Source organism: Chanodichthys erythropterus, chromosome 18 (genome assembly GCF_024489055.1).
Source record: "Chanodichthys erythropterus isolate Z2021 chromosome 18, ASM2448905v1, whole genome shotgun sequence".
Lineage (NCBI taxonomy): Eukaryota > Metazoa > Chordata > Actinopteri > Cypriniformes > Xenocyprididae > Chanodichthys > Chanodichthys erythropterus.
Genome location: NC_090238.1, coordinates 7,737,754 through 7,765,141, shown reverse-complemented (window position 1 = coordinate 7,765,141; position 27,388 = coordinate 7,737,754). Strand labels below are relative to the sequence as shown.

General features: G+C 35.7%; 1 protein-coding gene across 7 annotated transcripts in view; it reads right to left on the bottom strand.

Moving 5' to 3' along the window:
- Window positions 1–27,388, bottom strand: part of supt3h (SPT3 homolog, SAGA and STAGA complex component) — a 146,968-nt gene that overhangs the window by 23,062 nt on the left and 96,518 nt on the right. For all 7 annotated transcript variants that reach the window (XM_067366769.1, XM_067366774.1, XM_067366771.1 and 4 more), the window contains 6 exons: window positions 20,324–20,410; window positions 19,078–19,171; window positions 14,772–14,908; window positions 3,070–3,145; window positions 1,555–1,667; window positions 1,133–1,243 (listed from right to left, as the gene is read on the bottom strand). In XM_067366769.1, coding sequence (XP_067222870.1) covers window positions 1,133–1,243; window positions 1,555–1,667; window positions 3,070–3,145; window positions 14,772–14,908; window positions 19,078–19,171; window positions 20,324–20,410 — 618 coding nt within the window. The remainder of the gene's footprint in view (window positions 1–1,132; window positions 1,244–1,554; window positions 1,668–3,069; window positions 3,146–14,771; window positions 14,909–19,077; window positions 19,172–20,323; window positions 20,411–27,388) is intronic.

The following is a 27,388-nucleotide window of genomic DNA, read 5'->3' as shown; positions in this document are numbered from 1 at the left end:
TTGGCCGAGTCCGAAAAAAAGGAGCGAGAGAGACAGATGAGGTTTTTGTGGTTTCAGTGACAGAGAAGTCCATCCATGGAACAGATCCCTCAGCTCAAAACCACCTTGGACAAACTTGGCGGCCCTACTTGGCGAGAGGTCAAACCCACGGAGCAGGACAGTCTTGTTTGGTTTTCTTTTCCAAAGGACAAGCGCTCAGAGAAAGCTGCTGACACATCCCTACACATACATGACCGTTATCACCAGTAAAGCCACTTAAACTATTCTATAGGATCACCAAACAACTACTAACATGATAAAACAGATTTTAATAGTGGATTACAACATATGAATGCATTGGTGAAGAACATCACTTGCATGCGGCTTAAATTAAAAAAAATAAATAAATAAAAATACTGGCGCAATAACTGCCTTTCCTCCTGAGCAGAACTAGGAAACAATGACTTCCTGTTATCCTGTCATCATTTACTCACCCAAAATCATTTTCTGTTACAAACAAAATATGTCTTGAAAAATGTTCATGGTGGTCTTTACTTTTATTGCACATTTATGGTGCTTTTGCGATTTTAGCAGCTTGACCGCATCCGTTCCCATTCACTTTCATTGTATTCTGCTAATCATCTCCTTCCCCACCACAAAAGAAAGTTTTTGAAAGGTTTTAAACGTCATGAGGGTGAGTACATTTTCATTTTTGGAGGGAACTGAACTTTTAACACCACCATATAATTTCCAAATAACATCTACTAACAAGAGTGTTATTTTAATATTATTTATGTACTATTATATTATTTACAGTAATACTTTGAATTTGCCTTTATTTTTATATTTTATTTTTCATTTTAATTTAAGTTTTAATAAATGTATTTTGTCATTATAATTCGTTTTTGCATTTTTAATATTTATATTTAGCTATTTTATTTTAAGTTTACTTACTAGTACTTCAACTTAAATTTCAGTTATTTCAGTTGGCAAAGCAACATCTCTCATATTCATTCAGAACTTTTTTTTTCATCTAATATTTATATCTTATTTTATTTCAGATTTATTTCAATTAGCAAAAAATATTTTTATAGATTTAGTTAACTATAACAACACTGACTAACAAAGAGTAACTAAAAATGGTCTTGTTTACCTCAGCCGAGGAGTTGCCGTACTGGATGAAATTTGCTGATATGGCATGTTGAAACGGATCACCCGTTTTGGGAGTCATATCTTGTTTAACCAACAGGGCAAGGTCGACAACCTAAAATATAAAACCATATCAGCTTATGAGTAATGTCACTTGATATGAAGAACAAGATGATGATATTTTTTCCAGGAAACATCATATTAAACAATCAAAACTCTGGAACGCTTCAAAGAGGTTATTTTCAGGGGTCTAATTTCATGTTGGCTTTCTTGGTTTATTGCATTGGAAACAGAGATGGAGCGAAAGTAAAGTTCTAATTTAGCAAATGTTAGAGTGATTTCCTGAAATGAGACAGTTTTAGTTTATCTGAGATACAATGTGCTCCTTGCTGGGCTGGGAGAAAAAGCAGTGTGATGGCAGCTCACCTGGGCCACCGTCTCGTAGGCCAGATATGACAAGATCTCCATGGATATGGCATTGGGCTTCACATCCAGACTGCTGCAATCCAGCCACTCGCGGAATTTCGAGGCCTTTTTAGCTAAAAAGAGCAAATAATTTGAGTCACTTTGAGTGAGAACATGATGTACCACTCAAAATTAATTCTAGACTGTATAAAAAAATGTTAACTGTGACTCTAATGGAGAATTATATGATTTATCTTGTTCCTTCTGGCAAAGAGAATTTACAGAAGATCTATTGCCTAAAAAAAAGGTTCAGAATGGCAAACCTACTAGAAAGATTGTAATTTAGCAAACGTTACACAGTAGGAGAGTTTCTGTGTACTCTCAGTAGGAGAGTTTCCTGTATGGAATAATAGGATTACATACAACATTTACATTTATTAATTTGGCAGAAGCTTTTATCCAAAGTGAGAAAATCACAAGCAGTTTGTCCTAACAGCAACATTTGTAGTACACAATGACAAGATTAAGTATGAACTAAATACTGAACTACTACAAAATATTTCCAAAATGTGCAGTACAGAACGTGAGATACTATATTCAACTATGCAATGCACTTAACTTTCCATAATAAATAAATAAATAAATAAAAACAATCATCACAAAATCAATGATTTTATTATTGACTCATTTGTTCAGACTCGCAAGACATTTTTATCATAAAATTGGAATAAAATACAATATTTTTACTCAATTGCTAAATGAAACACTCAATGTGAAAATCTAGCTTACTAACATAACTGTTTGAAATGTTCAGCACTGCATAATATTGAACACTTTTTCTGCATACTATTAAAAACAGCAGACAGATTTGCTGTGTACACTGCACAATTTACATAAGAACAATAAGTATTTAATTCCAAACATATCCTATTATATCAAAACCACTTAGTCTCTGCCTTGTGATGTGTTTTCAGTCATATTTTGTGTTTACTCAGCATCAGTGTTATGTAACAGGGTTATTCAGCCACATTTACTGTGCTGTTGTCCCAACCTGCAGCTCAGTGCCAGTAAGACATCACAGCTACTGGAGCGGCACAAAGCCAGTGAACATGTTATTAGTGCTGAAATGTGGCCTTCAGAAGCCAGCAGTGGTGTGTTCACAATCCCACAGCTGCATTCTTACAAGCCCTCGGGCACACAACTGCCAACCGAACAACTCATCAAAGATGATATCTGATGCAGGAGTTGTTCTGAGGAGTGATCTGCTTTACACTGAGAGTACAAAACATACCTGATGCGTTCATGGAGCAACAAAACGGTTACATTCATGCAGTAAACCCCAGAGAAAAGCATTCCTGTAGCTCAAACATTAGAACATGGCACTAGCAATGCCAAGGTCATGGGTTCAATCCCCAGGAAATTCATGATAAAATGTGTGCCTTGAATGCAACGTTAATCACTTTGGATTAAATTGTCTTTCAAATGCAAAAATGAAATGAATGGCAAATCATGTACGGTACGTGAACAATTACTCACAGAAACTCAGCTGTCGACTTTCACAGAAATCACTGTACTGACTGGAATCCATGTTTCTTGTCATCTTCTCAATTCTCTGTATAAAAAAAATAAAATAAAGGAGAATATTAACTATTTTCATGTGTCAACATCATAAAATACATGTCAAGAAATGCACATCTGTGCAAAACTCTCTGCCACTTTGCTAGGGTGTTCTGCTATGCCGTTGCTAGGTAGTTTCTTCCTGTTTGTGATATTCTGGTTTCTAAAAAGCTTTGGGTCAGTAAGATTTTAAAGTGTTTTTGAAAGAAGTCTCTTATACTCAAGCTGAATGTATTTGATCAATAAACAATAACATTGTGATATATTATTACAATTTACAATATTACAATTCTGTGTGGATATATTTTAAAGTGTATTTTATACATAATAATCTCTTCAATTAAGATATTGTGGAGCTCCTGCTTGATGCCATGTTTTAAACCACAATTTTATCAGCTACTCTAAGGATTAAATATCAAGACAGTAATTTTCACTTTTACGCTACACAAGATAAAATGGCATAACATAACAAGAGAAGGACGGTCTCTGTAAACTTTAAGAGAGCCATGCGCAGTAATGAACCCTCTTAATAGCAATCCAACAGGTTTCACTTGGATTTACAGCCGAGCGTGTTAAGTTGCAGGTCAGAACCTATAATTAGACATTTCCTCATCCTGGACCAATTTCATACCTTCACATAACAGTCAATTTGAGCTCTCTACCAGGCTGTGTGTCATAAAAAAAGGTTCAAGGTTTATGACCGTTTTTTTTTTTCTCTCCCCTCATGCCGCAAAGGATCTGTTTTACAGTCTAGAGAGAGACGCGTCTCCGAACTGGTTAGCAGGAAGCATCAAGTTCGAGACTGAGGACAGTCTGACATGATGCTCGGGGCTCCGGGCCCGATGCGAGGCTGCCTGGATCGTGTTCAGGCCACCCAAACCAACCGGAGTCTTTTTATTTAGTTAGCTGGCAGTCATTGGAAATTCCATCTTTGAAAATACATATTAATGATGCTGAGCGCCTGCTCGTTACACAGCGCTGGAACTGTGATTTCTATTAGTGTCGTTAAGAGCCGAGCGGAGGTCTCATTTTGCAGCTCGGAGGGGGAATTCGCAGCAGCCTCGGTGTCTGGGTCCCGCTCCAAATTGGGCCGCGAGCGATACGAGACTGGAGCCGCTGCACTTTTAAATAACTCTTGTCAACCGGTCGGCCAGAGACCGGAGAAATGTTTTGACTGTGGCTTATTGACTGAAAAGAGCAGCGGGGGGATTCGATGTTTGAATACTATGTATAGCCGCTGATTAAATCAAAACGTTGACCCACCTGCTAATAGCCAAATTATACCCACAACTGACGCAGTGGCCGTATAGGAGGACGTTGGCAAATATTTAATTTGGCCGCTCGTGACTTTCATTTCATGCCAGTGTGGTCTGGATAAAGGGAATCTCAATTTGTACCACTGCTAGCGATGAGATTTCCATAGGCTGAGGCCCAAGATAAATTTTGGATATCTAGTATATTTCAATGCGTGTCACCCGTGCGTCGGTGATTAACAGCCCGAGGCAGGCTATAATTAAATTTGTGGGGCATTTCATTCAGACGCACGGCTAAGTTTAGACGATCAAACAGAAATGAATTTAAAGTGCCTCTGTTTTTGCTCATAAAAGCTAAAGCTGCTTGAGAGAGAGTCAGTGATCTCTGTGCAGTCATACGTGCCGGTTTAAACGAGCTGTGACAGTCACTTTCAGGTTGAAGAGAACTGAATAAGACACCTAATACTACTCACAAATCCCTAAAAGAAAGTACAGAGCAAAACAAATCCACTATCAACTTCCTAAACCTATTATAAGGTCAAAATCATTAATAAAACATATTCAGTTCATGTTCGATTGTCCTGCGTAAAAGGCTAGATATTTTTACTAATGCAAAATGCTGGTGCAGTTAATTTTGTAATTTATAGCACACTTGGTCTGAGATCAGTTTGTATTCATTTTGGTGTAAAACGCTCCGAACAATCTCAGACCACTTTGAAGTGAACTGAACTCAGACCATCTCTGTGAACGATTCACCAATATAACATGCACTGATAACGCAAAGTGTTTCAGGTTAACTTTAATTTCCCCATGCATGTAATTTCAAATATTTTTGACAATTGCATGTTACCATAGAAAAATTATAATGATAACATGCAAAGACAATTATAATGTGTATACAGAAATAAACTTTTTATTTATTTATTTATTTTTTATCCAGACCAATGTGGAAATTAAATCAAATATATTATATATTAAATATATTATTATACAACAAATGTCAAAATTTAAGTTTAAGAATTATAATTTAAATAATATGGTAAAATTATTATTATGGCATCGTATGTGGTGAATATGCTATGATATGCTAAAAGTGGCCTTGGTTGAAAAAAACAAACAAACAAATTCATAAACAAACAAACAAACAAACAAACAATAAAACAAAGAAATAAATAGTGGACCAAATTAATTAAAGCACTTTCAAATTCAAGGGCACTAATTTATGATACATATGATATTTAATATTTATTTTAAGATATTTAATATATACAAAAATTGTACACAACTGTTTTCAACATTAATAGTAATAATAAATGTTTTTTGAGCAGCAAATCATCATATTAGAATGATTTCTGAAGGATCATGTAACAGAGAGTGTGTGTGAGAGAGAGAGAGAGAGAGAGAGAGAGAGAGAGAGAGAGAGAGAGAGAGAGAGAGAGAGGTCTTGTAATAAATAAGTAAACAAACAAACAAACAAACATGGACAAATAAAATGGACAAAAAAGAAATCCACTTTCAGAGCCAGGCACAATTCATGCAAAAGAAAACAACAACAACAACAACAAAAAATTAATAAAAAATTCAATTTCACTCAAAATCATTTATGGTCACGAGTTTGATTTTGATTTTGAAGAGAAAATGACATCATGTATGCTTTTACATTGTTTGCAGACTCAAAAACTTCTAGTTTTTAAACTAGTTTACCATTTGCATTAGATTCCTTATTCTAGAAGTGAAAAAAAAAAAAAAAAACTTCAAAAGTTTTGTGAAAACCCAAGCAAGCAAAAGTGCAAGAGTTTACATAGCCGTTTTCAGCATTTACAATTTCCTAGGGAATTTGCGAAAGACAGATCACCAGTGTCCCAGAATAGCATCCTGCTGTCATCATGGCATTAAGGCAAAACAATGCAGATCCCACACATCATGACAAAAACACTTTTAAGCATTCCCATCTGAATGTGGCCGAGAAAATAACAGATTGTCAAGAGATCTTAGAGGGTCCTTGGGAAGATGGATGATCTGCCTGAGGAAATCCAATCCACACACCACTGACAAAAGAGAAGCCATCGCCGGCTGATCAAGTGTAGGAGCAAGCGGGTGAATTATAACCCTGTTCGACCTGATCGCGGCTGCCCTGGCTGTTCACATGTGCAGTTAGCGGACTGGACATCTGACAGATGTTTGACCCGTAAGCTGCGGCTTTGGAAATCCTATAAAATAATGGCCTGAGTATTTACACAAGTGTTGTAGTTTATTCACAGCAGTGAGAAAATCTAGAGAGTAAATGGACGTGGCAAATGAGGTCTTTGAAATAGTCTCATTTACTGTAATAAGAGTGCTACTAGTAGTGATGGACTGATATACTGACCAGGGCAATGAAGCAGACGATATTTGTTTTGTTTTTTGTTTTTTTAGCTATTTTGTCTTTTTTTGGGTGCAAACTAACTTCTGCAAAAATCTTGTTTTCAAACAAGATATTTGATTATTTCCTATTTTTTATTTGGTAAAATTATATATATTGTATATGTTTTACTGTATGTAAATAAAATTATGATATGATATATCATTGTATGTATATAATTAAATATTATTTTACAAAATAATACACATTTAAATACTACATTTATAGAACACATAATATAATATTCATTTATAAAATTATTGAATATATAATTAAATATTATTTTACAAAATAATACACATTTAAATAATACATTTATAGAACACATAATATAATATTAATTTATAAAATTATTGAATACCTTTCAAAAGTTTGATGTCAGTGAGATTTTTGGTACCTTTTTATATTAGGTGTGCTTAAAGCTGCAGTCTGCAACTTTTTTTTGTGTTAAAGGTACCGTTCTTCGTGATTCCATGTTTCAAACGTTAGTTAGTGTGTAATGTTGCTGTTAGAGTATAAATAAAATCTGTAAAATTTTAAAGCTCAAAGTTCGCCTACATCGAAGTGTAATGTTCGCCTACATCGAACGGCCAGTTTGGACTACATCCCTCTACTTCCTTCTTTAATGACGTCACTAAAACATTTTTTTGACTAACCTCCGCTCACAGGAATACAAAAAAAAGGAGGCGTGGTCTTGTTGCGCTCCCACAGAGAAGAGCAAGAGTTGCGTTTATAGAGTGTGTTTGTCGGCATGTCGTCGAAACGCTGTTATTTTCATCCCGCAGTCCAATCCCCTTTGTTTGGCCTTCCCAGGGACGCTGTACTTCGAGATCAGTGGTTACAATTTATGTTTAACTCGGTTCCGAAAATTATAATTGTGGTATCCTTACTGCAGTAGTTAATGTTGGACTGCAGTGCACATAATGGCCACAAGAGGGGACTATGTTTATGTATATGGCTGTTTTCCGTATGAGGTACTCTTCTGAGTGAGTGCTAACGTTGTACATTTTCTGTCGCTGCTTGTGGAGATTAAAGAGTTCAGTCTCTCGGAATTATTGTCTTTTGTGTTCATTCGGCACAACACCACAATAATCCACATGTAAAACTATGTGCAGCACACGTTATGGTAAGAGGCGTGACCTTTCCGGGCAAGATGCGCTAAACTGCTGTCGAATCACAACACAGGAACTGCTGGCACAATCAGAACTCGTTACGTATTTCTGAAGGAGGGACTTCATAGAACAAGGAAGTCATCAGCCCGTTTTTATGACAGTGGAAACAGCGGTATACAGATAAGTAAATTATGTGAAAAATACTGTGTTTTTTTACACGCGAAACATGAACACGTTATATTACACACTATAAACAATCAAAGCTTCAAAAAACCACGAAAAAAGGGACCTTTAATGTACTTTAATGTACTACTATGTAGTACATTAAAGTAGCTTTAATGTACTACTATGTACTTGCATAAAAAAATAAGTACAATGTATTTACTTCGTTGATGTTGTTTTGCAAAACACTTTTGCTGTGGGATATGAGTAAGGTTAGGTACAGGTTAGGTGGTACAGTTGGGTTTAACGGTGGGTTAAGGGGTAGGGGAAGGGTCAACAAAGACCAAATATAGATGTAATTACAGAGGTTAATTACAGCTGGGGTGTGACAAGACAAGATTTTTACACAATATTTTTTTCAGATTATAATGCAAGTGACATATCAGTAAGATTTCAGTAGAATAAACATTCAGATTTTATTTTTTTCTAAGAAAATGTATGTTTGTTTACTTATCCATGTCTTTTTAGATAACTGGTATCAATCTCAGACAAAATAATTTGCCAGGTCTACTTAGGTCTATGTTCTATATTATTAAGCAAGTCACAGTTCTCATACTATATGGAGAGGAATAAAGATCTTTCTGAAGATGAAAAGCATGAAATCGTCCAATGTTGTGCAAAAGGCATGAAAACAACTAATATTTTGTGAAACTGAATGGAGATTATCAAATTATCATAAGATTTCTGAGTGATTTAGAGCACAGCAGAACTCAGTCAGATAAAGGCTTATTAATCAAAGTTCCTGTCAAAAAAAATAATTATATTAAAAGGGCAGCTATAAAAAAGCAAGTGTTGAGCAGCAAACTGGTGTCTCTGGAGTCTCAAGATGCTCTCCATGCAGGCTGGCAGTTGTGCGTAAAGATGCATTTCAGCCATCACTAACCAAACCTCATAAAGAGAAACATTTACAGTGGGTCTTGTAATGAATGTCATTTCAGTTCTACTTTCTGAGTATGAATTATCATGTGCAGTAAAAGACAACAATACTCAAGCACTGTAAAAGGGTTTTCCCACAAACTGACTGACTGGCTTCTCTCCTGAATGATTTCAGACCTTAGAACTATGCATGATTTATGAGCTTCTACAACTTTTGACCTCCTAACTGAACTCCTTTCCACAAATTGATCATAAAAATAAAAGCAGTATAAATAAAAATGAATAACACAGTTTTCTCTTAGTCTTATTAAGGGCAAACAATAAGTGCAACCATAATCAAAGTATACTCTCAATATTCAAAGTGCAAATAGAGACCAATTTTTTCTTCGATACAAAACTAAAAGATAGTTACAAGTACACAACTCAGCCTAAAATAGCTTTCATGTTGGGAGATATTTGCATGCATCAGGGAGCCGCTTTCAAAATGCAGGGTACTGAAATTGCAAATGCACACTCGCATTTTACTTTCGCTTTCGATTTCACAATCACGCGTACTCTATGAATAGGGTGCGGCGGTGCTGAGCGTGCATTCAAGATTAGACATTTGTCAGACGCTTAGGCTCTGTTGCGCAACACTTCCTCTGCCATGGTCTTGTTAGTCATCTCGTCACTTACTCTCATCACGTGATCGGTGAACTCTGATTCCTGATGCATTACGAATGTCTCTGCAGCTTGTGTTGGATGAGCTGGATAGAATTGAAGCGATCAACCATTATTCAACCTAATTACATGGTTTGTAATAGTAGTGGTGGCATATTCTACCCTAATTTCACCCTCACATGGCAATATCGTGAGACAGCTTTTCACTTCGGCGAGAAATCTTGTCACACTTTAATCTCGCAAGATCTCATTCCGCGAGATCTCATCACAGCCCTAATTACAGCTGCAATTACATGCAGATATTTTTAAAAATATAAGTACAATGTTAAAACATTTATGTACACAATAAATAAATTTATTTGTATATAAAGTATATATATATATATATATATATATATATATATATATATATATATATATATATATATATATATATATATATATATATATATATATTAATAATATAAATAATATATTATTATAAATATAATATAAAGTGGGACCAGATTTTTTTATGTATTTGAAATAAGCCTCTTCTGCTCACCAAAGCTAAATTAATTTGATCAAAAACAGTAAAAACAGTAATACTGCGAATTATTACAACTTAATACAGCTCTTTTCTATGTGAATATATCCAAAATATATATAATATTTTAAAATGTATTCCTGTGATGCAAAGCTGAATTTTCAGCATCATTACTCCAGTCTTCAGTGTCACATGATCCTTCAGAAATCATTCTAATATTATGATTTGATGCTCAAGAAACATTTCTAATTATTATCAATAAATTATCTTATTATTACCAGTGAAAACAATTGTGCTGCTTCATATTTTTGTAGAAATGTGATGCATTTCGTTTAGGATGAAAAAAAAAAAAAACAGATAGAAGCATCAATAAGAATTTTAAATTTTTTGTAACATTGTAAATGTCTTTACCCCCCACGTCTATTTCTATAATGCTTTAGACAAGACAGATTGTTTCAAAGCAGTTTTATAGTAATAAACAGGAAAAAAAAGATCATTATTCCGCTGATTCAATTCAGTTAAATATCTGTGTGTAAACTTTATCAATTATGAAATGAGTCATCTATAAAGCAGCTCTGCAGAAAAGAGTGATGTCATCATCCAGCTCAGGTCAGTTCTCAACCAATCGTGTCAGTACAGTCAAATAAATAATATTGCGAAATATTAAGTCACCAACTAAGCAAAATATTAAGTGTATTGCAAAATATTAAGTGTCCCCAACTAAGCAAGCCAGAAGCAACAATATTTCTGTTAAGAAGTCCATCAATTTTTGGTCAAGATCAGGAACTGACAAACTAACGTAATTTTAATGACAAAATAAACAAACAACAAAATGAAAGTAAATGAGCAGCCCCTCATGGAAGACTGCTGCATAAACTCAAACAAAACACCAACATAAAGTCCCAAGCCCTGCTTGCCACAATATACTATTAAAAACTGAACATGAGCTCTAGAATTTAAAACTTTAGAATTATGAAAAGTTATGTTCGCAAAGAATTAAGAACAATTTAACATTTTACACACATCAAATGCAAGTAAACTCGTAAAAGACTGACAGACAGACGCTTCTACACTGGCTATTGAAAAATTGGTCGGCCACTAGCTAGCTACTAGCAAAGAAATATGAAAAGTCAAAAATAAATTTGATATTTAAAAAAAAAAAAGAAAATAAAAAAAGAAAAGGCTGTAAACCACCCCACCCCCGAAATCTGACAACTACATAATCACCCCCATAAGGTCTATATGCACCAGGTAAGGCGAGCAGATGGAAGAGCACAGGAAAACCAGACATGTGCTCTTAGCCACTAAAAGAGCTAGTTAAAGAAGACAAGGGGTGGCTACGGGGCGAACAGGGCACTAGATAAAGCAGCACAGTGAAGTGTGGTTAAACCATAAAGCTCCTCTCTCGAGGACTTCATGAGTGGGGCAAAGTGGGAGGCCCAGAAGGATATGGTTCCTTATTCCCAAAAGGTTGTCCTGATAGCTAAAACATACCCATTAAAACACTCAGTAGGAACAAAGTTTTGGGGGAAACCGCAGGCTTTCTTGGCCACATCCAGAACAGACTGGTGCTTGGTTTTAATTGAGACGGGACGTATAAAGTCTCATGGTAATACCCCCTTGTCCACGGTTCTTGCTTCAGACCTTTAATTACATCTTTCAGCTGTGGCCATTTATTTCACTTGGCACAGTGAGAACAAAAGGATGTTATAAAGACTCCTGTGCGTATGCCACAAGAGTTCACGTTCATATCACAGAGATTAAAAACATTTAATGATGCATCAGTGTCTGATTTGTACTGATAAAGAATCGCTTCACTTCATCATTTTCCCTCATTGGACCGAAAACACTCCTGTTGATTTCATAATGACGTTTGCCATGTCAAATCTACACCCCATTTCCATTCTCTAGATTCACTCGCAGCTTATTTGACATCACAATGGAAACTCAAATGAGATTTTAAGACTAGTGGAGGGGATGAAACCCAGTCGGACCTACTGACAGGAGTTGGAGCCTCGGCTTCTTGTTTTTTATGGAACACGAGTACTGAAACCACATTTTTCAGTGTCGTCTCAAAATCAGGTGCTCCTGTGGTTCACAACTACATTTAACGTGTTTAAATACCTTGTTTAAGTCAAACTTCTGTTCCAAAATGACTACAAGAATAAACTGTATCTGTTCATAGTGTTATTTAAGTGCACATGCTGTCTATGTAGTTTTGTAGTGTCTATGTCATTTGTAGTTAACAAATGATTCACTAAAGAAATGATACGGGAAATTAGTGCTGATCAGTATTTTCATGGATGACTGTGCTCTATACAGAAAAACGTAAGGTTCTTACACACAATAATAAAAACAAGGTAACCCTTTCGATGGTCCACTTTAGACATTCTACTAACGACTTATAGAAGTCTAGATATTAAAGCATGTACATATATCTTCTGTAGAAGTCTCAGGGCCTTAAAATGTTTGTCCAATCATTGCATTCGGTGCCAGTTCTGTTTTTTCCATAAGTAGAATAGGGAAGGGTAGGACATACAGTGTAAGCTTTTTGAAGAATACGGAAAGCGGAAGCACGTCCTTTAAACTACGCCAGAGCGCGTACACACCTCACGGACCGGATGGCATGCACAAGGCAGTTGGACATAGTGGTGTATTAGAGGTAAAAAATTATATTAATACTGTTCGGTTTCTCGCACAAACCGATCGTTTTGTGTCTTAGGACATCAATGTGTCGTCACGAGCCACAGGGTTTAAATTGGATTTGTCTGTGCATGTTTTTTTTTTACTCTTATAGATGAAGTTCCCATTGTCATGCATTATATGACTGACAGACTGCAACGGTTGGAGTTAAAAATCATAATTTGTGTTCTACTGAAGAAACAAAGTCAACTACATCTTGGATGCCCTGGGGGTAAGCAGATAAACATCAATTTTTCATTTTTGGGTGAACTATCCCTTTAACCCCTAACCAACAAATGATCGATAAAAAAATTGACATCACTAGAGATCAGCAATTCCTTTGTTGTAGAGCCTACCGAAGTTGATGAAAAGTTTAAGATAATAATGTTTCAAGCTGTACTGGCCAAAGTGCATGTTCGGTGCTGTTTTTCCGAGTATTAATGAGAAAGTAAAGAGCGGAACGTGCTTGATATTAAAAAGGAAACTCAAAGCAGCAAAAGAGAAATGAATCAGCTAATGACAGGATGTTTCTGTGCGCGTGCTCCAAGTGGAACATGGACAAGCATAGTACTGCCTTGGTCTTCCGTTGTGCGCCTAAATGGTCAAACAAAGCATTGCTGAGTATTCGCATAAACACATGATCCTCAAGTGGTAAATCAACCTGTATTTTACGAGGTGATGAATTTGTATGACCTCACTCATACGAATTTGTGCGATTTATGCTAAATTGTATGTATTTTTACGAGTTGCCCAATTCGTATGAATGACCTACCCTTAACCCGCCCCTAAACCTACCTGTCACTGGGGTTTAGACAGATCGTATGAATTAATACAAGTGATGTCGTACAAAATCGTACAAATTAGCCACCTCGTAAAATACATATGATTTGGTCGTGAGATAGCCTTGATCAACCTCATAGTGAAAGCCCAGCACAATTAATAATATATTGCAACTTGTTATTTATTGTTTGTTGCATGTGTGTAAATTAGCTGTATATGGACTTAATAAAGTTAATATTAATAAAATGTTATTGAAAAAAAAAAAAAAAAACATGGCTCTTTTAGAAAAATTCATAAACAAAAAATTGGCTCTTAGGTCAAAAAAGGTTCCTGACCCCTGAGTTAGTGGAATGTCTAAAGTGCACTATCAAAATAAAGTGTAACCAAAAATAAATATCCAGTTTAGAAAAAATGAACAAAATAAAATAACCGATAAGGTTCTAATATCCTTAACTATTCACAAAAAAATTATATATAATACATATAATTAAGGTTTAGATAGACAAACAAAATGTGCATACAAATACCAATTAACCAATTCCAATAGCTGTTTGTAAGCACCTTTTAGGAAAACAACAACAACTAAAATACAGGAAGTAATAGCAATGAGTGTCTTTTTTGATCATAGTCCGATTAATGATCTGACAGTGTGTAAGGTAAAATATTACTTCTGCCATGTCTCCAGTCAACATTTTGGACTTAGCATGAGAATGTTTAGGTTTCGATGTCACTATCAGAGAAAAATCAGTTAATTTCAAAATCTTGTGAATTCTTGCATTCCCACTTTACTGATTTGCAAGTAAAACTATTTGTATAATAAACTGATTTTTGAGAGTTATCATATTGTTGTGCATGTAAACACGCTTTTTTCAAAATGTGCATGATGCAGTGCTAATTGAACTGCAGGTGGTTCGTGAAAACGACACAGGGCTTATTTCGTTTGGCCAGTCTTTATCACGAAAGAATGAACCGCAATCCCTCTTTCTGTGACCGCAGGGTAATCCCCTTGAATTTCTGTGCCGTCCACCCTCGCTGGCATGCTGAGCTCTGGGTGTTCAGGCTGAAGCACATTTCTGGGAGTTGTCGGTGGCTTTTTGCCTCCTACTCACCTCCAGCCGTTCCTGCTTGACTTCATCCACCTCCTCTTCCTCCACCAAAGACAAGAATTCCCCCGTCTGGTCGATGGAGCCCAGGAAGTCCTGCGCCAGACGCTGCCTCTTGTTGGCACTGCTGCTGCTGTATTTGTCTGTAAGAGGACAGAAAAACGCAGATTTGCTGAGTCTCCGTCCAGCACACATCTGCAGGCCAGCTGGGGTTGTTTACACCTGACTCAAGATGCAGCAGCCCATTTGCCTCTAGTGCTTTGTGTTCTTTACCTGAGTCATCTCGGCTCAGAAGCACGGCAGACCTCTGAAAGCCAAATCTATATATCTTAAAAATATAGGTAAATGTGAAATCTGCTATGGAACAAAAATATGAACTGTTTGAATAAGAAAAAAATAAGTGCACATAATATCAGCGGTGGGTTGCTGTTTAGTCGCTCAGAGTTCCAATGAATGGATTTAAATTATGCGTTGGGTATTAAAAAAAAAAAAAAAAAAAAAAAAAAAATGGAAAACCTGCACCTAATGAAGTTGATAAAGTTGGCTGATGAATGCCCAGAGCAGAGATGAAATCTAGAAGCTCAAAGACAAACCTCGAATATAAGTGATTTTTCATTTGCGTCAAATGTTTTGTTCACTATGTACATAATTCCCACAGCAGCATAATTTCAAGCTCTACCACAGCAAATGACTTTCACTTTTTCCAGCATGTTCATGCGGTTCAGCGTCAGTGGGCATTACAGGCCTAAAGCTCCAGGGTGGGAAAATGAAAAAAGAAGGAAAATGTTAATTAAATGAAAGGAAATACTCTGATTAAACACTCTTCTGTGAAGTAACGTCTGGTTGTGAATGACAGAAATAGCCCCAGAAAATGTTTAATCAAGGTTAATGAATTTATGACGCCTAAATAACAGCTTGTTTTATGGGCTTCAGGTTCGCTGGTCCTGGCACGGCACAACCTTGAACAGACTGTAATTGTGGAGTTCCTCTGTAAACGGGGCAATTCAATCAAATGGTAAAAAAAGTCACTTTGTATAAACTCACTTTTAAATGATACAAATACATTGACGCACATAATTAGTAGTGCATTTCTGGCTTTAAAGAATCCTTAATTTGACATTTGATACAATAAACTAAACACTAATAAAACATTTGATCTAGTGGATTCATCCTTCAAAATTAAGAAGTACAAGTACAAAATGGAATTTTAAATGTGCCTGTAACAGGGTGATCAGCAGATCAAAAGATAAAACTGTGCTAGGGTTGCATGATTTATTGCGATTAAACCGCACACGATTTGACAAAGGCAGCGATTACTTTATGCACAGCTTGTCAGAGCTGTATGGCTCTGTGGTCAGTGGTAAATGCATCTCCATCTGAAAGCCAGAGGGTGCTGTTGCGCAGAAACTCCAAATATGAAGAAGATAACGTGTGTCATTCCAGGAAATCCCTATGGGCATCATACTATCCTCCTAGTTGAATCAGAAGATTGAAATGCTTTGATTGATTAAACATGGCTAATAAACACACGACTGCCTTATTCTGTGTAAGAAGCCACATCATCTCACAAAAGGATGCTCAACTGTCATTATGAAGTGACTCGAAACTCGCAATGCTTTCAGATGGATTAGCATTTGGAGCCATAGTTATAAAAAAAACAACAAAAAAAACGCAACTTTAAAGCGTTTAAGCGATAATCGTGTTTAAGTTCAATGTTATTTTTTGTATCGTGTGATAAATTGTGCAGCCCTAAAACATACATAAAGGTTTCCATACCATGCATTTTTTTTCTTGACTTACCTAACAAAGCATCTGTTTACAGAACAATATGTCTAAATACGACCAACCACTCAACCAACAATGCTTGCAATTTACTCCAGTAACTACTTGTATTTCCAAATGAAATTGGGATGTTCAAACAGAAAAAATGGGCGAGATCTGTTTTTACACTGATAATTTAACATATAGTGTAAAGTGTTCAAATGGACAATTAGGTAATCTAATAATGATAAAATGTTGCATTAAAGTCTAACTAAATAAATACTAGTAACTTAATTTAACTGAGCTTCTGTTTATAGAACAATATGTCAATGGGCTCTACCATACATACAGCGCAATGCGACATCAGGCGTAACAGTGTTTTTTGCTAGTTTCATCCCAACACAGTTATTTTCACGTCCAGCACCACATTGTTTAAAATAGCAAATGCACTCATGCCCACCTGTGCGCCCATGGGTGTGCTGGTCTGAAATGTGTTCATGCGCATTGTTGGCGTGTTGCTATTTTGAAAAAACCTGGTCTAAAGTCAATGGCACAGTATTTATTTATTTTGTGTTATTTAAAGAGCGTGTTAGTAATATGCGCCTATAGGCGGGTGCACAGCGCACATACACATATACATGCTTGTTACATGCACAGGGACATGCAGCAGCACACAAACATGCCAAATATTAAAAATAAAAGGATTACAATGTCATTGCATGTATCAGAATTACCTATTTGCAGTAATGATGAATGAAACTGGCTAATAATTTGACCAATCGTGGCAATACACACATGTATTTAAACTGACTCGTCAGGTTGAGGGTGTCTATACTCCGACATGTAAATAGCAATCCGCCATGGTGCAAGAGCAACTGGCTTTTAAAGGGACTGGGAGATGACACTCTGATTGGTTTATTGCACATTACACCCACAACACACTCATTACTCATTAAGAGACTAGGTACAACCCTTTGGGAACATGCGCCTGGCGCCGCCCATTTTTTCCGCCATTAAACTAGCAAAAGTGGATTCGGACACGCCCTAAGAGCACCTGCGCCATGATCTTCAGACCATGTGCATAGATCATTAAAATAAGGCCCTAAAAGTTTAAACACGACCCACCACTCAAGCAACAGAGCTTGCAACCCAATTTATTTCCGTAACAATGCATATTTCCGAGTGAAACAGGATATTCAATGGAGAAAAAAAAAAGTGAGACCAATTTTTTTACACTGAGAACTGAACACATGGTAAAACGTGTTTTATTTTCCTCTATATGGAAAATAAAAGGGAAATAATTTTAGATTTTAACATGCTCTGATGCTCACAATAAGACCATGTAGAAACATGTAGTAAGGATTTCACAATGACAATCTCATGCTACACTGTATCTCACCCCAAATCTGCAGATCAACCTAAAAAAGACAACAGCAGAATATAACAGAAGTTCCTCATCAAGTTTTGTTTTAAGGGTCACTTCAAGAACATTGTATGGAAAGATATCAATACCCCACTGCTCTACATTGCCCTCTTTTGCAACCCTCCGAACACACCACACCAGAGAAAAACCACCTCCTAACACAGGCAGGCTCCCACCGCAGGCCCCCGAGGACACAGAGGCTGTTCTCTCCTCACACTGAAACAATTCCTCTTATATTTTATATTGCATACAATAATACAGATAATAGTCAAGGAACAATAATCTCCCAATTGAAGGCGTCACGGATAGGGTCACAAACTTTCAGAACCAAAACAACACGCAGAAGAGCCACAAATTAAAAAGAGAAAGCTATGGAAAAGCATCTGCGTTCAGACACTGAGACTCCGGACTGTGCAATCGGAACGCTGCATTTCAATGTTCTCTCTCAAGTTACACTGTAGATGAGGAGCAAGAGTCCTAATGATACTCCGCATGACATTACATGGGAAGGCCGCTGCTTCTGCGGATGGTTTTCCTCCCTTTTGCTCATTTTTTGGTGATATTGATGAGGGCGGCGGAGTGCTGTTCAAAGCAGATTGATGCCAAAGCTTCTGTCTGCAGTTTAGTTAATGACTCTTGCTGATTGACTGTGGCGTACAAAATTACCCTGCTCGACTCTGCTCATTATGCACGGCTTTGTCATTTAAGGCAATGGCTAAATGTTAAATGCTGTTGATGGGGGGAAAATGTTTTGAATATCTTAAGAAGAAAATCATTCATAAGGAAAACATGGTAAGCTGCAATATATATGAAAGTACAGTATGTTAAATTGGGTTGGGAATCACAAAAAGGTTCTCGTTCAGAAACAGTTCCATTTTTAATCATTTTTGGAAACGAACCATTTTCGTGATGTTTGGATCCTTCAACGGTTCTAAAAGATTTGAATTCTTTCAGAATGGCATAATACAATATGACGGTGATCAGAGTGCATCTTATTTTCTCTCAGCAATACAAGTGATTAAACATAAAAAAAAATGCATGATTCATTGTTTGTTGTCATCAAAAAGCCAGGATTAAGATGTATGAAAAAAATTCCGGATATATCAGAAAATACTACACATATCATACCTGAATCCAGCAGGTCCTCATCGTCAATGGTTTTTAGGACTTTGGATTTGTAGTCTCTGAACTGCATGTACTTGATGAGCCGCCGTAATTTTTTCTAATTGAGAAAAAAAAAAAAAAAAAAAAAAAAAAAAACTTAGTGTTTAAACTAGATGGATCTCCATCCATCTAACAAAGTGACCTTTTTTCTCCATAACATTCAAGAAATTTAATTCTTTCTAGCTGTCGTACATTCATAATTTTGCTGGCAATATTGAATTAATCTGCATTATGAATATCATAATATTGCAAAAATGAAAAAAACCTCAGTAGAAAAAATATATTTAACAGTGGTAAGTTTGATTTATTTCTGTACAGCAGTTCAGATTGCTCATTTCAATGAATCATATTAAAATTAATTGGCATCATCATTCAATTTAGTTCATCATGTACAATGAAAATATTATATATAAAAATATCCAGTGAAAAACCTTTATTTGATTGACTGATATATTTATAAATCTTTGTTTTGTTTTTTTTGTTTTTTTGTTTTTCATTTAACTAATTCACTGAAATCTATAGAAGCTGGTTTCCACTACTAAATAAAAATAAAATAAATAAATAATAATTTCTCACAATTCTAACTTTTTTTCTCCGAATCGTGAGATATAAACTCATAATTGCGTCTTAAAAGTCAGAATTGCGAGTTTTGTCTTTTTTCTCAGGATTGCAAGATTTTAATTTGCAATTGTGAATTATAAAGTCAGAATTGCGAGATATAAAGTCACAATTCTGAATTTTTTTTCTCCTCAGAACTGATATAACTCAAATTGCGTGATATAAAGTCAGAATTGCGTGTTATAAAATCAGAATTGCAAGAAATAAACAACAATTCTGACTTTATATTATGCAATTCTGACTTTATAACTCACAATTGTGAGTTTATATCACAATTCTGAGAAAAAGTGTCACAATTGTAAGATAAAAAAGTTAATTGTGACTTTTTATTTTTATTTCAAGGCAGAAAGAGCTTCCATCGAAATCACATACTAGACAGGGTTAGAAAGATTATTAAAAGTTATGAAAGATCAAAAATATCAAGATAATGTTTTATTATACCACCCAGCCCTGATTCTTGCTTTCATCCTGTGATTGAAAAACAACAGAACTACAAAAGCAATAAAACTTTTCAATAACCAAACCAGTAGTCCATAAATAGGAAGGGTAATGAATTATGTTGCGGTAATGTCTCATATTTGTGTGCTTTTACCTTGTCTTTCCTCATTAGAAAGATGATATCCTCTGGTGAAATGACCCTGGCCCCTCTCAGGAGGGCCACTTCAGCGGCCTGATGGAGCTGAGGGAGGAAAGAAAGGCAATTCAATCAGCAAAGAAACTGGGAGTATGCAACAATCAGCGCTTGGTAACATCTACTGAAAGATGTTTTTAAAATCAGCACATTGACGCACTGCATGTGCAGTCTACAGACCTTGAGGAAACTGATAAAAAAAAAAAAAGTTTCATTTTGAGAGCAGGACTTGAGTCACTTATGGTGTGATATGAGCTTCAGGTCTTGTGCAATAACGTATAAATTTGCTATTTCTGCTCTCTGCACTCAAATGTGTCAGAAAATGTCCTTGTCTACAATGTAAACAGAGAGAAATGCATCAAAACAGCAGATAAAAATGAACAGGCCACAGCAAAATACCACGTGATGGTGGTCTGGATATGGAAACAAGACAAACAGCCTAGAAACAGGATTACTTACTTATAGCAGTGTTTCTAGCATTTGTTTTAGGTGTACTGGTTTAATGTGAAGATTAAAAAGACAATCATCTCAAACCTTTTATCAGCCAGTGAATGAGAGGTTTGTCTAAATCACATTCGACTAAATCTTTAAGCTTGTGGAGGACAAAAAACCTGTACTGAAATATGTCTGGTGAAGTGCTATAATTTCACTTTGTTGCCAAAAGAGGAAAAACAGCTCATTCATCATGGTGGAAATGATAGCTGTTCTTATGTAAATCAACATATCCCATGAACGCTCTAGAATTATGGCAAATCTCATGGAAGGACTGTAGTGTTAACTTACTTATATTTTTAAACCTGTGCTTACAAAAAGGATAAAAAAAGGAGGATTGAGTTTAACAAAACTATTCTTTGTAAAACTGCTTTGGAACCATATGTGAAAGGTGCTATAAAAATATACTGAAGTGAACTTAATTAAAACACAGCTAATGATCTGTATATACTAACAAACACACAAAAAGAGCAAGATTTGATTACTTGTACATCTGGTTTCCTTAGTTAAAAAGTTGATTTCATGTTGAGGATGCACTCATAGTGTAAATCAGAACAAAATACACTACATTCTGAAACATGTAAAGCAAATTCCTATGGAAGCTTTTTATTCCACCACTGAATAAAAAAAAAAAAAAAAAAAAAAAAAAAAAGGTAATCGCAGCTTTTCATCTCACAAAGACTTTTTTCCCACAATTGTGAGTTTACATCTCTCAATTCTGACTTTTCTTAAAATTCTGTGATATATTCTCACAATTCTGCCTTTTTTCCCCCTCAAAATTTAAATAAACTTGCAATTGCATGTTATAAAGTCAGAATTGCGAAAATAAAATGTGAGAAAAGAAAATTGAGAAAAGTCAGAATTGCGAGATATAAACTCACAATTTCAAGAAAAAAAGTCAGACTTGCGAGTTTATATCTTGCAATTCTGACTTTATAAAAAAAACGTTTTTTTTTTTTTTTTTTTTTTTTTTTAATTTTGTGGCAGAAACAAGCATCCAGAAATACCTTCAGGTAAAAATCAAAACAATTATTACTGAAAGCAATGAAACAAATTAAAAGAGGGCATCAAAAAATATCTGGGTGAATCTCACACACACACACAAAAAAAAAAAAAAACTATTTAAAGGACTGCACTGTAAACCCGAACAGTACTTAACTTATAAATATTGAGTACACTGCACTTAAAGTCTGTTAAATCATTGATGCAACTTAAAACAATTACATTTTCTGAACAAGGAGTTTCGTTTTAATTTTTTGTAGCTCAACATATTTGAGTAAACCCATATACTTAAATTATTATTTTTAAGTTTACTGAGCAACATAAAGTGACATCATCCACATCACGTCGTTGCTCTAACTGACGATATCAGAAGAATCCATTCAAGCATGCTTTGCCTATGGTTAGGTTGAGAATGGGAATAATGAAAAAATTATAATTATTGTTTACTTAAAAATTTTGAGTTGCTTTACTTAAATTTTTTGAGGTAATCTGTGTCTACAAAAATTGAGTATTCTGAAATTAACGGGTTTAATTGTGTTTAAAAAAATAATAATTCCGATTGATTATTTCTATGATTTATAAGCTTTGATTTATATTTGAAAAGGTGCTTAACCGCAACTAAAAATACTGTTCATTCACTTTTGATTTTGAAGAAATAGAAACTGCAGAAATGGGTGAGCTCCACCCAGTTGGACAGAAAAAAAATATATAACTGTTGAACAAAATAAAACTTTTTAAAAATGTTTGCATTTTAAATTTAAACTGAAAATGCATTGGAAAAAAAAAAAAAAAACAACAACAAAAAAACTAGAAACCTATCGACATGCTCTCTTTAATAAAGACCTCTTGTTGGTAAAGCCACTGAAGGGCCCTTGAAATATCCTCAACTCCGGAGTGTGGGGCCAATAAACTGACTACAACTCGTCCAAAAAAGAAAAAGATGCTATTCTTCATGAAGAGGTAAAAACTTAATCCACCTTGAGTCCTGGAATACACACAAGCAATTCTCAGCGTCTGTAAACATTTGCAGGTCATAAATATATTTGCTCGCAAGCGTACATGAGAGCGTGAAGTCTGCAAGCAGAACGGACCCCACACATGCACACACAGGGGGAGCATTTACTGCCGCGCGCCAGAAGAGTTTAATATAGATCTCTCTGGCCTGGCATCACACCAAGGTTGACATACCGACTGCCATGTCTGTCCCACCGTTTCAGAGAGGAATAGTTTTTAATAGACAAAAATGGCTGTAAGTATGCAAAATCTCATCCCTCACTCTCCGCACGTATCCGAGCCAAAATTCCCATCATCCTCAGAAACCAGAACTACTTGTCTGAGGAATTATATTTATAAAGGACAGTATTCTGATATACTCTGCATTTTGACTCGTTGTACAATAATACACTAATTTTATGACCTATTTGACTTAATCTGCACTAGAAAACCAGGAATAAAAAGGCATTTTAATAATCATTTATTTCCTTAAATGCATACAAATCCATTTTAAGGAAAGGTTTTGATTGAATTTGGCCCAAAGGGGGGAAAAAAATATGATCCCTTAAAAGTCTCACAGTACGGCTCTTTTCAGGCTTAAGGAAGGTTTTTCCGTACCATTTGCAATTCCTGGCTCATAAAATGGTCTTCTGCAAAATATCAGATTAATTTTAGTAATTGCTCTAATTTTACAAGTTGATCAAAGAAGTGAGGCTAAATGAAGTTGGTGTGGTTATTCCATTCAGGGTGGCTCAGAGACTTCATGAACACTAGGATCTCTGTGGATTTTTTCCAGTGGCTCAGGAGCCGAGGCTGTTGACAGTTTGCTCGAGCGGCGAAGGACTGTTTTACCATTTCTGAGATGCCTGAGTTATCATACTACATAGTTATTCATAAGATTGAGGGTGTTTTTACCCATCTCCATATTATCGTTTATGGTCTCCCTATAAACACAGGAGACCGAATCTGATATGTAAACACAGAGGTGGAGGGAGGGGCCGATGATGGTTTGATTGACAGCTGGCCTCTTTGTTTTCTCTTAAAGAGGTCCTTGATTATGATTTCACTTTTTTTAAACTTTAGTTAGTGTGAAATGTTGCTGTTTGAGCATAAACAACATTTGCAAAGTTATGATGCTCAAAGTTCAATTCAAAGGGAGGTATTTTCTTTTACAGAAATAGCTAAAGGAACACAACAAACGGCTTAAAAAACGAGGGTCAATTCAATGCTGGATTTGCACAAACAATTAACATGACGGCACAATCAAGTCAACAGCAACTACATAAATTTATCCACTAACTGTTCAGAAACATCCAGATGCATTCTAAAAGTTGTAAGTTCTTCCTGAATCTCTCCATCAGTGTCCGACTCCGGTTTGAATAGTCATTTTGGCTGTGTGAGATTCTCCAGCTTTGTTGTTGTTGTTGAGCAACTGAAGGGCAAACTGTTAAAGCTCCGCCCTCTTATGGAAAAGGGGCCCGGAGCAGCAGCTCATTTGCATTTAAAGGGACACACACAAAAACGGCATGTTTTAGCTTACATCCAAATCGGGGGAAAATTTTATACTCTATAATAAATTATCTGTGGGTATTTTGAGCTGAAACTTCACAGACACATTCTGGAGACACCAGAGACTTATATTGCATCTTGTAAAAGAGGCATTATATGTCCCCTTTAATGAAACGCTGAACAACACTTCAACTAAAATCAAACGTATTGATATTCTTGTGGGCAAAATCAAAGATTATCATTCACTCACCATGTTGAAAATTTAAATTATTTTAATTCACTGGAAGGGAACATTTTCAGTGCTTAACATCTAAAGTTTTTGCTCAAACAAAGCTTAAACAGCTTTTGTGTTTCATAATGACACAAAGGTGAGTAAATGAAGACCAGGTCAGAAATATGATGCATCATTATGCTATACAAAAAACAAAACAAACAAACAAACAAACAAACAAACAAAAAATTATTAGTCTTGCATATACTAGCAGTACACTGAAATGGCTCAACATAACTATGAATTCAGTGCCAAGGACTTCAGAGACAGATTCCTGGCCTGCGGAAAGCACACAGGTCTTGTTCCCTAATTAGACAGATCAATTTTAATTACAACACATTTTCAAGTGACACTGGCCTCCGCAGGTCTCTGGTTCATGTCACGTTACAGTGCCGGAGGAGAAGGCAGAGCTTTCATGCAACAGAATGGCAGAAGTCAAATAAACAAGCCTGCTGAAGATAATTTCCTCTCCTCTGCTACTGCGGCACTCTGAAACGAAATCCATTATTTGATTACACTGGAAAAGGTAACAGGAAGACCGAGGAGAATTCCACTCACAGCGTCCTTGTAAAGATCAATTACACAATTTCCTTTGAAAGACGGCAAAATAAAACAAGCACCGATATTTTCAGAACTCACCTACGAGACAGGCAGATTTTAGGTTTCTTTAACTGGAAAACTCACTCACGGGTTGATCACATCACCTGAAAACCTAATGTGATGGCTGAAAACTTAATTTTACTTTCAACACAAACCTGAGGGCCACTTGTTATGGTGCAGAACTTCTATGGAATATTGCGTTATTTTATAAGTAAGTGACATGGATAATCACACAACACCTGTCAAAAACACTATTGGCTCATATTTTACTCAAAATTAAGAGAGTGAAATATTATATTATATTATATATATATATATATATATATATATATATATATATATATATATGTATATGTATGTATATATATGTATATGAGAATGATAAGAAATTGCAACAAAAAAAGCATTTCAGACTGCAGAAATGAGGAAAAAGAGGGAAATATGCTTATATTATTTTTTTCAATTTAATTTTAGTTAAAGTTTTTAGTAAATTTGTTTTTAGTAAAATTCTTTTTTTTTCTTTCTTTTTTTTTTACATTTTTATGTTTTTATGTCTATATGTGTATTTTATTTACTTTAAGATATAATTTCTTATTTCTTTCTTTTAATTTGGGCTGTAACGTGACCTGGTCGTGTTTTCTTGTGATTCGCCCAATTACCAAAACAATTCCCTTCAAAGTTCGTCTCCAAGCAACCCTGTGTCTTGCTTCATAACAATGAGAAATCAGAGGAAAAACACTTGTCAAAAACAATTAGTGAAAACACTAATGCAGCAGCATTATCGCCAGATCACAAACTCATACAGCTCGACAAGATAGAATGTTTTGCTTGTGTTTTGCGGTTAAATGGTGATGTTTGGCAGTGGACTTTATCAATGTTTGCCGAAACTCAGAGTCCCTGTGAGACGGGCAGTTCAATAAATAAAATAAGTGTTTCCCACTTACATCAAAAACAATATCTGGTCTCTAGATATGGCCCGGGTCCTTCAGTGTCAATCTGTGGGACTTTTTTTGCCTGTTTTATAGTCCATCAGGCAAAAATCTGATGGCTTAGAAAAGTACTTGAATGGGATTTGTGTCAAAGTAGGGTTTATTCAAACAGCACCTCTTCTTTGTTCCAAAATGGTCCCAAATGACAATTAAACGGATGCTTCATAAAGCAAAACATGAGCTTACTATATACAAACCACATGATGATGGAATGAAATTCAATAAATATACCATGTTACACAATCTCGAACAGTGTGGCCACAGCCAGGAGGTCTCAGTTTATGGTTTTGCTATGGTGTGAATAAGTAAACGTGTTGTCAACAGACGATGCTGCAACAACTTATTTCTAAGAACGATGAGACCACACATTCCTACAAGTCTAGCTCCCCGTGGAAAAAACTAGACCAAGGCCATTTATTTAAACAAAACACTTTGCCAATTTGTCCTCCCTGCTCGACACGAGAGAAGCTAATTGATTCGGGCACCCGAAAGCTTCTGACATATGTCAACGTGAGCACCTGGACTGGAGGTGGCAGCCGTACTTCCACATCCCAACCCATTTCAACCCCAAACATCCGGCCGGCGTTCCCTCATGGAGCTGCAGGCGTCTGGGCTTCGGGACAGGTTTGAGTCTGGCTCTGGCAGACGTCTTCTAACCAGACTCCATGCGGATGAATGGACGTCTCTTACATTAAAATCAGGCTGAGCACTAGCACTTATTGAATGGCTAAAAAAAGAAGTGAATGGTGAAATATTTCTCACTCATTATTAACAGTGACCACCTATCATGGAGGCAGATGGCAGAATCCGCAAAGCAAACAGTGTCAAAAAATATTATAAAAATGGTAACTAGGCAAACAGAATTATAAAAAAAACAGGTCTGGGAAGTTGAACTTGCTGAGGGTTTTCTAGCAGAACACAGTGATCTAGTAAGATTAAGTTCTATACATCTCATGAACGTACATTAGAGCACATTTTTCACTAATTTGCATGGCCATTATCTCATTAATATTTGAATACCATTAATATTTAAAATATTTCAATAAATGTATTATTGTATCCATCTATCCATACTTTGTCTATTATAATATAAATATAAAAATATATATATATTTTTTTTTTACACATTTTTTATTTTTAATACTTTTTGTCTGATTTCAAGCATATTAT